The sequence below is a fragment of the Vombatus ursinus genome, unplaced genomic scaffold (genome assembly GCF_900497805.2).
Source record: "Vombatus ursinus unplaced genomic scaffold, bare-nosed wombat genome assembly UNPS02009770.1, whole genome shotgun sequence".
Taxonomy (NCBI): Eukaryota; Metazoa; Chordata; class Mammalia; order Diprotodontia; family Vombatidae; genus Vombatus; species Vombatus ursinus.
In genome coordinates this window covers 14,112,387-14,126,147 of record NW_020949548.1, presented here as the reverse complement: position 1 = coordinate 14,126,147, position 13,761 = coordinate 14,112,387, and the positions used below count along the sequence as shown (strand labels likewise).

Genomic DNA, 13,761 nt, shown 5'->3' with positions numbered 1-13,761 from the left:
CCATGCTCCAAAAGCTAACACTAACAATAACTGGTAATAAAAATTCATCTCTATGTAAAGCTTACTAAGGCAGGCCGGCTACACCTCCACTAACATTCAGAGAAGCACGAACCAAACCAAGCTCAGGTTTCTATCTCACGCCCAACGCTCCTTCCACTACACTAGCAGTCTTACATAATGATTGATGTACAATCCTACTGCACTTTACAGACTTACAAAGCATTTTTCTCACAACGATACCTTGAGGAAGCTAGTGCAAATATCATTCTCCTCATCTTACACACAAGGAAATGGAATCTCAGAGGAGTTCATGCCCTTTGTCCATGATTATCAAATTAGCACTAGAGCTGGGGCTCAAAGCCCTGCCTTCTGATACAGCTCCCAGTGACAAGGTCATAAGCTCCCCATGCATCTTAAGCATCAGGACCTCCTAGCTTTAGCATCTAGCACAGCACTGACAATGAGTATTAGGAAAGATCTCATCATCTCTCAGATGAGAAATAAATCTGCCTTTGTCTCCAAGCGCAGACTATTCACACATAACTCTCCCCTACAAATATGTATGTAGTTTACAATAATCTACTCTTATTAAAGTTCCTATTAAAGGAATTGTAGAACCCTTTCTAAAAAAGAGTTGAATAACATAAATGAGTTTTTCTAAATCAGTTGGAGTTTTACTGCCACAATTATTTTTCTAAGATCTCTCTAAGTGATGAATAAATCTGTATTTCCATGCATTTAGAGCATCGAGGTTCTCAAAAGCTATGCCAAAAGAGCATTTCAAGCTCTGGCAGGTCCTCCCAAGCCTGAAAGGCTCAGCAATGGACAACGGGACCAGCCTGGCTAATTCTGACAGATTCATCATTGGAAGGTTGGCCATCAAGAGATTGTTTCTTGAGCTCTGAGGAGCTCATGAATCCATCTACTAAGGCAAAATTACAAATCTTTTGAATGTTGAAGTATTTATCACCTGGAAACAAATCCTGATTAATTTTTCTTCTCTAAACATCTTTCCCATTTATTTCCCCTTGGTCCTAAGTCCTGATCTTCTAATACAACTCCCAAGCATCAGTTTACTTACCCCTGTGATAGATAATTTTTCTATGGTAGCTGAACAACAGGCTCAGATCTTTGTCTTATGCACTAACCTCCAAACTCCTGACTTTTCTCAATGCCCTTAATAATCAAGACACCCGCACCATAAAGGAGGTAAGTGGCCAACCCAAGCGAGTGACTGGTGAAAGCAGCAGAGCACTGCTTGTTAGGCTTCCAGAAGACATGAGCAGGCCCAGCTCCATACCTATGGATGCAGTCTCTTTGGTTCTTGGCCAGTTCAGAACCAGGCCTGCATTCACATGCTACTCCTCCCTCCAGGGTCTCCTTGCAGAGGTGGCCACAACCGTGATCCTTATTTATGCAGCTTAAGCCCTCTGCAAAACAGGGTTGACACACGGGCACAACTGGTCTTTGGTCAGGCTGCCCAGAGACACAGTTTGCCCCTGAGATCACCACTCCCTCTGTAAGCCCATGCGTTATAAGATTCCACTCCATTCGACAGATATTAAACGTCCAGGATACCTCAGGAACCATGCTAGGTTCTGAGAAGACAGAGAGATATGACCCAAAGTGCCTGTTGTCATGGACCTTAGGTCAGTAAGGGAGGATACAACACACACAGGTAGGAGTGATAGAAGGAAGAATTCAAGAAGGGCAAAGGACAGATTTAGACAAGATCTTCTGAGAAAATGCGCCACAGGAGCAGTCACTTTGAGTTGTGTGGTTCTTGGAGAAGGTGGACATAGCACTTGGACTGGGCTCTGAAGGAAGAATATATTTTCAACAGGGGAGAATGTGAAAGGGCAGATATTTCAGCAAAGTGGAATGGTTGTATGAGAGTGGGAGACAGGAGGACAGGGCAGGTCAAGCTGTCTGAACTGCTAGACTGAAGAACGTACAAGGTAGAGCAATATGAAATGAGGCTAGAAAAATAGGCTAGAGACAGATTGAGGAGGACTTCAAATACCAGGCTGAAGAGGTTTATTCTGAAAGTGATAAGAAGTTGCTGAAGCTAACACTAGTAAAGATTTTTGAGGAGGGCAATACTATAGTCAGACTTGGCTATGACGAAACTTATTTTGACAGCTGTGTGAAAGATATATTGCAAACTGGAAGTAGGGTGACCAGTTTGAAGGCCAATAATTCAGGCTAGGGACGATGAAGGCCTGAACTGGGGGCATAGCAGAGCGAGTGAAGAGGAGGAAAATAATGTGAGAGACATTATGGAAATTCAATCAGTAAAATTTGGCAGCTGACAATGTAGGGAGCAAAGCAGGGGGGAAAATAATTTTAAAAATATGAGCCTGGATGACTGAGAAAATTGTGTGACACCAATAGAAGACAATATATTCAAACGAATCTATCATACTGTAATCACTCATCAGGGATATTTCTAATGCCACTTCTGCCACCTAATTAACCCCAAATCAACCCACTTAAAATGCCAATAGGAATTCCATGAAGTGATTGCACAAGAACAAAATGTGATCCATTAATCTATTTATGCCACATACACTCTAAAACTTGGCATTAGAATCCCACACCTCTTTTTCCCTCACCATCTCCTGATCCCAATATTGGCGATTTCCTCTACCAACATTGGAATGTATTGATTAAAAATCTATCCATATCAGCCTCCATACCAGGCCCTGGAACTAAAAAGATAAAAAAGCAACAGTACCTGCCTGCTTTTGACCTTACCACTGTACATGTCACTGACCATGAGTGAACCAACAAGGGCTCTTGATATTACAAGTTTCACAGTGTTATACATGATTATAAAAGGTACTCATTACTGCAGGGATCAAAAATCTTCACTAAAAAAAAAAATTCAAAACTATTTATTATGTACTATTTCCCTTTCCCTTTACTTAATATTCCATAATGAAATCTAGATTTCTGCTACCCAAATCTCATAAACCACTTCCATGTGTAACAGGATGACAGAAGTTAGTAAGATGTACAGTGCAAAGGAACACTTCCCATAGCTCTTTATGTCTCTCCTCAAACCATCTTGATTGTATCTGTCAGCTATGAGCCAGCATCACACCCTTGCCTCCCTCAGTCTGCTGGGTGCCGGTCTCAATTCAGCTCACCTCTGCCAACAGCTGCTGCCAATTAAGAAGGAAGGCAATTTGCCCGGGATTAGTGTAAAGCTCTCTTATTGCTCTGGCTAATGGAGTTTCTTGGAGTGGCATTTTCAGCCACTTGGCAAACCCTTTTGATTGCTTGCCTGTGCAAAAATGGCCTATCCAAGTTGGTGGTGACTGCTGCTTTAGCACCTATTCCTTCTGATCACCATGCTCATAAGACAAGCTAACCAACACAATTTATTTATTTGTATTTATAGAAACCAAGAACATAAATGGGTAAACTGAACATGCCAGCAATAGCATTTGTGGTGGGAATAGTTAAAAATGCTTGCTGAATTGAATAATAATGACAATTCTCAGCAACACAAGAAGTATATAGTTAACTCGCCTGTCACTTGAGATTAAACTGTGGATGATATTTAGATTGTCAATCAACAATGGAAATTGGGGGGAGTAGTCAGAACATCCCTGAAGCTTTGGTATTATTGCACTAGTAAAAGTAAATTCCTTCTTATTTACAGAGGGTCCCAGTATGGAATTTACAAATCACATATGGAAACCAGATCAAAATGTGACGTGAAATGGGTAAGTGTAAGCATATAAAATGAAAGAAGGGCTTGGAAAGAGAGGACTCCAGGCAGGAAGGATATTAGAACTCAGACCCAGACTCAGTCCCACCTAAAGGTCTTCTTTCTTCATCTCTCAAGATGGTGGTGGTAGGGAGACCAAAGGGGCTGTACCCTAGTAGCTCTGGGGTGCTGGGCTTTGGAGAGAAAGCAAAGAAGGACCTCAAGTAACAACTAATGTGGAGTTTAGCTGTGAAGGCTGTGCCCTTCCTGCCTGGATTATTCTCTGTAGCAACTCAGAAGCATCAGGGATCTCTCCTTACTCCACAAAAAGGCAGTCCAACCACTAAGAAGAGATAGCCATAACATGTTAAGGAGTTGCAGCTTGTTATGGGAGAAAATGGAGCTAGACTTGGGAGTCAAGGGAGACCTAGGTGTGAATCCCAACTCTGATGAGGCTTCCAGGTGTGTGACAATGGGCTAGTGACTGAACCTCTAGGGACTTCAATTTTCCTCATGTGCAAAACAGCCTCTACTTTGCAGTGCTCTTTTTAGTTTTGGGTAAGAGGATGTACGTATAGTGCTTTGTCAATCTTCAAATGCTTTATGTTGGCCCGGAATGGCCTACAACCTTAGAATCATGGTTTCTGATCATTAAAGCTGAAAGAAATCTTACAGCATATTTAGTCCAACACTTTCATTTTACAGAGAAGAAAACCAAGGTCCAAACAGAAATCACTTGCCCCCATAGTCACTCTGCCAATTTGCTTTATGACCATAAAAGTTACTTTCTGAGCCTCAGTTTCCTCACTTATAAAAAAAGAGATAATAATGTCTGTAGGACCCACCTCATAGGGTTGTTATAAGGCTCAAATAAGGGAAAGTAAAGAGTTTTAAAAGCCCTAAAATGTTATATAAATGTCATCCATTATTATACTATTATAGAGATGAGACCACAAAACAGATTTCCTGACTCCCAGGCCAGTACTCTATCCATTATGCCATATCTCAGCTTGGGAGATTATGTTTATTTTGACTACCAAAACACGCAGGAATAAAGATGAAGACAGGGTACAGGTTATATATCCTTTTCAGATGTAATCCCTTTAGCCTCTCCAACAAGTGAAAATAGAGAGCCAATTTTCCAGGGAATTGACATTTCAAAGTGTCAAAAAAAAAAAAAAGAGTAAATACCAATGGACGGGAACCTTCCTAAGCAACTAAATGTTGCCTCCAAACTGACAAATATTAAAGAAAAGTCAAAATCTGTGTCCAAAATGTGATCATTATGTTTGACAGTTACTTTTTACAAAACATTTGCAAATAAAATATTTTTAAATTCATTAAAAGATACTAATTATTGCTTTCCTCTAGATACTATTATTTTAACTGTAAATTGTGGGTTTTAGAACTTAAATATCAACTTTAAGAGTTTAACATATAAACCAATTTTTTAAAAAAAACTCTTTCCTTAAGTTGGCACTTTTACCTATTGTTCTTTTTAAGAATTTAGAAAGAAAATATGGAAGGAGTTCTTAGTTACAAACCACTATAATTTATTGACTTATGTTGATATGAATTTGCCAAGCAATCAGCTTGAAAAGCAATAACAAATCACAATGAGAGTTTCCAGGCCACAACTCAAATTCTTGAATTTATATTGCAATCTCAGAAAGAAAAAAAAAGATTTTCATTTTAAATGTGCTTCAGAGGATTCAAGAATGTCTGAACTGTATAATTTTGGAAACTTGGAGAAAAGATTCACATTCACTCTGCCTCTTGTTTTGAGGAGGCTGTGGCTATGGTCAGTTTTCACTGGCCATTTCAGTTTGGGGAAGAGGGAGCATTATCAATTTGAAAGTCTTCAGTCACTTTATTGGAAGTGATGGTTGCAATCAGTTTATTTAACATGGCTGAATGAAAAACTCATAGTTACCTAAGGGTGAAATTACACTATATGCTGCCAGGTGCTTGGCTGGGAATAATTAATCAATGACTTTCCATGTTACAGCCTAGACATCCAAGTGTCAGACTACAGTATTCTTCCTTCTGGTAAGAGAGCTTTAAACAACAAAAGAATGGATGCTCTGCTTTTCAGATTATTCTGCTCTACTGGTTTCTTGATTCCTTTCCCACAGTGAGAACTCTACATAAGACTCATGAGACAAAGATGCCCCAAATCCTATGGAACATACAAAAGAGTCCAAAGGACCCAACTTGAAAGCCAACATCTACTATTCCGCTGTCAATCAAGAAACAGTGCATCGCACAAATTCAGAAATTATACTGATTAGCTCCAGTGTTTTGTGACTTCTGTATTAAACATAGCAGTATGATCTACCCACTAAGAGTGCTTACAAAGCATGAAAATGAACTGCCTGATTTCCACTCGAGCATTTTCTCTGTGTATGTTTGGTGACTGCAGAAGAAATTGTTCAAATCAGTACTTTAGTGGTGCATACATTCTGAATGCACCACTCCGGACATGTGAAATACTCACACCTTTCTTAGACAGTTAAGAATGTATCTTCCCAGGAGAAAATCAGCTACTTAAGGGAGAAAAAAAAAGTGCTATTCATTGGAAATTAATAGATAGCACACAGTTAAAGGGAATTAACAGTATCTAATGTACAAGACATTTGGTAGTTTTCCTTAAAAATAAACAGATAACAGCAGCTTACATTTATATTGTGCTTTATATTTACAAAGCAGGTTATACATGTTTTCTTAATTTAATAATGATAAAGCAAGTGGAGAAAACAACCTTCGTGATGTAACCCTTGGATGAATAAAAATTTTCCCTTTGTACTAGTATTTTGAGATACGTCTGTGTGTTTGATGAAGCCCTGCCTTGAAGCAGAAGAGTGGCCTGATCCTGATTCATTCACTGGTAACCATGTTTGAAAGGTTTAGTGCAGGGGTGGGGAATCGAGGCTACACGTGGCCCCTTAGGTCTTCAAGTGCGGCCCTTTGACAGTTCTGTAAAGTTTGGATTTGGTCCAAGGGCGCACTTGAAGACCTAAGGGGCCACGTGTGGCCTCAAGGCTGCAGGTTCCCTAACCCTGGTTTAGTGTTTCAAGTACGACATTACTCCTAATGTATCTTCCTAATATTGGAACTTAGAATTTTTGAAAACGTGAATCACAGGCCAGTCCAGCTTCCTCATTTGCCAAGGAAGAACCTAAGGCTCAGAAGCTAGATGACAAAGCCAGGACAAATAATTGACATTTCTATAGCACTTTACAGCTTACAAAGCACTTTTATCATGAGGTAGGTGATGAAACATAATTCCCATATTACAGACGAGATCAAAGAGGAGAAATGGACCACTGACTCGCTCTCTCACTCCGCCACACTGTGACTTTCACATTCTTTTTATCTGATAGGTTCCCAGTCGTCTGCATAGTAGGTATCTAATAAATACTTGTTGACTGATTGTGACAAAGCCTTCGTAACACACAAAAAAAGCTCCTTCTGTACCTTCTGCACAGTGAATGCACGTATGCTGGTCGTCACTCAGGAAAAACCCCTCCTTACACTGACACTCGTAGCTCCCCACGGTGTTGACACATGTGTGCTGGCAGCCTCCGTTGCTGAACAGGCACTCATCCACATCTGAAAGAGGAAGGAGTGGGTTTATACCAGCTTTGTCTCGCCATTTCTCCAAAAGTCTCTGGCCCAGCCCAGACAGGTTAGGCATAACTACAAACCAAAAAGGATTAAACTCCTGGCAGGATCTCATTACAGGAACCATAGTAATTCACTATACAATCCTGTATTAAGAGCTCCAGCCAACAAAGATACAGATCCACCAATACACCAGAAATTATCTTGACAGTTAAAAAATAAACCACTGCTACCCATACACAACTAATATGTAATGTCCAAAGTCAAGTCCAAAGATGTAACAAACTTTTACATTGACTGGAACAAAAACAGAGGATGGTGATTCAAATGCATTTACTTTTTTTCAGTCTATTATTTGTTTTGCTATCACTAGCCTCTCTAGGCATATCTATTACAAGAATATTCACATTTAAATATCTGTTATCTAGGATTCAAACTTGAAATCTTACACTCATCCGTCCTCCTATACCACCAGGCGGATACTGGACTTAACAGATGGGACCTGTGCCATTCCCTAAAGGCTAAGAAACCTGGCCTACTTTAAACCAAAGACTGAAGCAAATTCCAGGGGATGAGCCTTCCTTAGAACACACCTTACCCTGGCATTCCAATCTGTAGACCTAGAATTAGCAAGAATAGTTTTTATTCTGAGTTCAAAATATCCGATTCATTTTATATATGTTTAAATTATATTTTTGCAGTTTGATACTGAAAAGACGCTCTTTCTATATATTTGTCATTTATTTCAGGAAAGAGGTTGATGAAAGTATAATTGGGACGAGGATAGACAGGTACCAGAAAAAGTGAGTCTATGTATATACACACACACACTTAAGTTAGATAGCTGGATTATGGCTGGCAGAAATCACAAGCATTTCTTGGCACACCCTGACTGTTGCACAAGTCCTAAGCTGTATTTGAATCCTAGTCCAACAAGGGTTTAACCCTAGGAAAGGTGTGTTAGTACCTACAGACCTCAACACAACGTGAAACAATCTGCAGAACTTAAAGAATCCTAGCTACCACAGGAGTATCTCTAGCTCTGAGTTCTGGACTCCTATAACATTTCATTCTTTCTTAGACGTGATTGATGGAAAAAAATGAAAATGTTTAAGTTCTGTTCTTCTAGTCCTTCCACTTTATTTCAAATCCTGCTCTTTTAAGTATTTTTAAACCCAGGCTTACTCATGTTCACTCCTTACATCGATGTGAAGTAGAGACAACTTAGATTTATTACTTCCAGATAGAGAAACTGAGAATTCAGGATGAAAGTACTCTCTCTCTCTTTGAAGTTAGAAATGGAACCAAAAGAAAAGAACCCATGGCTCATGATTAACCTGTCAATAAACACTTATTAACCAAAATCACCAAATATCCAGCCTAGTTGTTTTTGTTTTAACTATGAGGCCCAGCTCATTCATTCATTCAATTATTTATCTTTTCCAGTGGGTATTGAAGTTCTATCCTGTACAAGGCCTTACTTTAGACACTATAATGGGTACAAAGGTTAAGGTGGTGTGGTAGAGTAGACACAGTGTTAGATCTAGTCAGAGTTCCTGTATTCAAAACCCAGTTTTCTCCTATGTACTACCTGTGAAAACTTGGGCACCTCTCTGTGCCTCAGTTTCCTCATCCATAAAATAGGGGAAGTTGAAGTAAATAACGTCTAAGTTTTTTCCCAGCTCCAATCTATGATCCTATGAAAAACACATAGTCCTCTCTCTCTAATAGCATATAGTCTGATAAGGAAGATGAGACATGTGTGCACATCACTGTAATGTAAAATGTGGTATCATAAAAGAAATACAAAGTGCCATGGGAGTTCGGAGGAGGGAAATATTGCATGCATGAGTGTGCATGGTCTGGGGAGGGAAACAGGGAAAACTGAGCAAAGGGGAAGAGGTGACATCTGAGCTCAGATGGAAAGGATTTCTACAGGCAAAGTTAGAGGGACAAGACGTTCCAGGGAGGGACTGCTGTGAGCAAGGGCATGGAGATGTGTTGAGAGCAGGCGAGGAACATTAGTTTGGCTGTTGTGTAGAGAATCCCAAAGGGGAGTACTAGGTCACAGAGCATGGAAGCCCTCAAATATCCTTCGAGTTTAGACTCCCATTCATAAGCAGTGAAGATCTCCACATCTAAAACTTTCAGTGGACAGACATGATCGCAGCTGTGCTTTAGAAAGATCACTCTTGAAACACAGAGTACAGGTGGAAGGGTAGTTGTTGTTTTTGTCCTTTGTTCTCAAAGAGGACCATGACATCAGGAAGGTGATGCCATGACACACAAGTGAACCGGATTTAAGCGAGGGAGGGCATGCAAAGTCACCAACCTCACTTTCTCCTCCAGAGCCAGCTGGGTCCAATGACCGGATATGGATATGGCCACTGGAGATGGCCCCCAGAAGGGTAGCAGGATCGAAGGCAATGGAGACCAGCTAAAAGGACCTATGGTAATTTAGGTGAGAGGTAATAAAAGCCTGAACTAAGGCAGTAGGGGTAGTAATGAAAAGGAGGGAATCGATATGAAATATTGAAGAGGCCCCATAAAAAATGTCATCTATTTGGATATAGCAGGCAAAGTATAGGGAAGAGCTAATGATAATGGAAGGCTGCCATTAATGGAACATAGAAGTCAAGAAGAAGAACAGATTTGAGGGGGAAATGATGAGTTTGTTTGGGATATGCTGAGCTGGAGGTGTCAGTGGAGCATCAAGGTAGAAATAGTTAGCAAAGCTAGAAATGTAGGATTGAAGCTTGGCTGGAAGTAAAGATTTGGGATTATCAACCTTTGCCCTTCAGAGCTCTTCTCTCTTATAATTTGGGCCACCTCTTACCACTTGAGTTATTAATTCATCAACACAATTCAACAAACATTTATCAAATGCCTATTATATGCAAAGTATAGCCTGGCATGTATGCAAAGTACAGTTGATCTACTGTCAAGGCAAAAATACAAATCTCAGTTGCTGTTGAATCAAATAGGAACAAAGTATTCTTCCTGAAAATGAAAAGAACTACTGTAAATTTAATCGACAAATTACATGAGGCCCATGTAAGATTTCAATTACCCAAGTTTTAAACATACACGCAGGCCACAAAATTTATTTTTGTCCTTGGGTTTTCTTTCCTCATCAAACTCATCAGTGTATGTAATTCCTTAGTTTGGCATCAATAGTCGTGAACTGTACTATTCTAACTGGATCAAAGACCTAGAAGAAGTGGCCAGGAACCTCTCTCCTGGCCTGCACCAAGAAGTGCTGCAGAAGCTGCATCATGCAAGTAGTGAAAAGAGCACGTGGAGAGAGAAAACCTGGCTGCAAGTCTCAGCTCCACTGTCCACTGGCTGTGTACCTGCTGGCAAAGTCAATTTATTTCTCTCGATTTTCTTGTGTGTAATGGAGATACTTGCCCTGCCTACCTATTTCAGAGGGTTGTTTTAATGAAAGTGCTTTGTATTATTAGGACTACAACAGTTATAGGGAGTTGTGTTAGAATAAAAGCTGAATAAAGAAGCTGGGGATGAAGCTGCTGAAGATTTGTACTTCCCTCCCCCACTCCAACATCTTCCTTTCTTTTTTTTTTAAATTTTTAGGCAATTGGGGTTAAGTGACTTGCCCAGGGTCACACAGCTAGTAAGTGTCAAGTGTTTGGTCTGAGGCCAAATTTGAACTCAGGTCCTCCTGACTTCAGGGCTGGTGCTCTATCCACTGCGCCACCTAGCTGCCCCTCAACATCTTCCTTTCAGTCACAAATTTCAACACAGTTTACCAGCAAAAATAATTTCTCCCAATATCTCTAGACAGTGAGATAATTCCCTCTCTGTTTACTGGGAAACAGAGCATCCTAATAGCTTGCCCATAATTCTGTGACAAAACTGGAGCCTGAGTTCCTCAAGCTCATATCCCTGGAATTGGCGGTTTCTCACCCTGCCACATACTCTACGATGTAAATCATGTGAATAGCATCATCAATAGCATGATAATAAATAACATGATCAATGTTGGAAGTTACAGGTCTGTGCCACAGGGCCTCCTCCTGACATTCATCTGTACATCAAACACAGACCCTTGGCTACAAATGGAATTTAGTTGGCAAGACCACAGAGAGCTGCCAATGCATGCTGTAGGACAGAGAAGGTCAGAATCAGCAACTGGCTGACACCAAGTCATTCTGAAGCATCCACACTATTCCACTTGCAGCCAAACAGCTTGTTTTCGGTAGTTCTGGAGAAATCTTATCTTAAGAAACCAATCCATAAACAACACCCCCTTCAGTACCCCCAGCTCCATAGATCTAAAACTCCAGCAGATGTTTCTGTTCTGTGTATCCTTGAGGAAAAAGAATAATGGAAGTGTTCTGTCTCTCACAAAAAAATAAAACCTACCTGGCTGAAACCCAAGTACACACTTTGAACCTTCAGAAGAAGAGGTTTACTGGATTCTAGAGGTCTGAGAGAGTTCCAGAATGACATTAACTGGGTATCAGCAATGATACTTCTAATAGAATACTCAGATCTATCCATGACTCTTGTAAGAGAGCAAAAACTAATATTTGATCTTAGAGTAATATGGGTATGCTGTAAGATCAATCAGCAATAATGATGATATTATCTCATAAGCCTGTTGAGAAAAATAAAATCATGAATTATTAAAAACTTAGATTCTCCATTTGGACAAAAAACAAGGACTGATTCTGAAGATGCCCTCTCTTTATGCCTATTGTATAAATGTAACCAAATCACTAGACTGGGATAAAGGACTGGGTTAAGGAAATTAAGGATTGCAATTGTTTTGTTCTATACTATTTAGCAAGACAATTATGACCATCATGAGCCAACATGAAGCCATCGTTCCAAGTAGAGTGACAATTGCCGGGAATGCTAAAACATTCATGTACACAGCCTCCACTGAATTCATTATCGCATTCATCGATGTCTGAGGAATAAAGTAAAAGTCTGTAAGATGACTGCTATGTCTTTGATAAAGACAGGTTATGATACAAAACTGCACACAATTAGCATTCTCCAGAATCATCTTACAAACTGGCTACTCCAACACTTCATTTGTTGATCTTTTTTATAAAGTGATCAGATCAACAGAGCTTTTTTTCTACTTTTAAAGTTTTACCGATGCCGTGCCCTTTTATATCACAGATATTTCCAGAAATATCCGTTTCTACTATTCCCACCCCCAACCACACACAGAGCAAGCCTTTGCAAACCACGGACAGTGGTTACATGTGACAACACACAAAACATTCAATAGAATACCAGCAGCCCCTCACTGCTCAAGGAAAGGAGGAGGTGCATTTCTCATTCTCCCTCTAGGCCCACGATCAATCACTCCATAGTGTTCAACTTCATTTTATTTGATTTCCATTTACATTATTGTGTCATTGTTTATATTGCTTTTCTGGTTTGGCTCATTTCACTCTGTGTCAATTCATACAAGATTTCTCATCTTTCCTTTCATTTATCTTCATCATTTCTTACAATCCAACAATATTTCATTATATTCCCATACTGTGATTTATTCAATCACCCCCCCAGGCAATAAGCACACACTTTGTTACCACAAAAAGTTAGCACTTCAAACTACTGTTTCAATGGAAATAAACCACATTATGTAATGACTCCTGATAAAGCAGAATGACATAGAGAAGCTATCCTGAATGCATAACGTACCTAATTTTTTCTGTGTTTTTAATTATGTTGAATTCAGATTTTTATAAACAACTGTCATCTCATTCAAAGAACCAATAGTCATTCAATCTACCTGGGCCTGACCTTCTTCATCTATAAAATGAGGACACTGGACAAGATGGTCTACAGAATGCTTTCCAGTGCCAAAATCTGTGATCCTGTGACAATAAGAATATCCCTACTAAAAACCTAATTTGACTCATGACTGTTTTGTAAAGCACAAAGGCAGATTACTAAATGTATACAATGAATGCAATCCCCAACTCTTTGTTCCAAGTACTGAACATTTCAAAGAAAAACAAATCACCTGACATGTCATATCATTCTTTTATTTTAGAAATGTTTGCTCTTTCAGGAACTCAGCCAATAGGCACACTAGTACATGTAAATTTCTCACGTTTTTCAACATATGAAACATAATCCTATTCTCATCTTGCAAACATAGCTACTGTGAAATTTTAATGGACAACCTAAGTTAAAAAGGGACCTGAGACGTCATCTAGTCCAAATTGCAGCCAAATAGAAATCCTCCCTACAACACTCAGGACAAACAGTCAGCCAATCTTGGTTTGAAGAAATGGCTTCTCTGAAAAAGCCTTCAGCAGTCACACCTGGATCATTTCTTCTAGGAAAGCCATGCAATGTGAAGTTGGCAAAAAAGAGAAGATGCCATAGAACTGGCCCAAGTGACTTACAAATGAAATTGACTTGCTGAG

At 39.7% G+C, this 13,761-nt stretch overlaps 1 protein-coding gene across 3 annotated transcripts in view; it reads right to left on the bottom strand.

Moving 5' to 3' along the window:
* The window catches only part of SCUBE2 (signal peptide, CUB domain and EGF like domain containing 2), an 85,052-nt gene that overhangs the window by 63,039 nt on the left and 8,252 nt on the right, over positions 1 to 13,761 (bottom strand). For all 3 annotated transcript variants that reach the window (XM_027852585.1, XM_027852587.1, XM_027852588.1), the window contains exon 3: positions 7,196 to 7,330. In XM_027852585.1, coding sequence (XP_027708386.1) covers positions 7,196 to 7,330 — 135 coding nt within the window. The remainder of the gene's footprint in view (positions 1 to 7,195; positions 7,331 to 13,761) is intronic.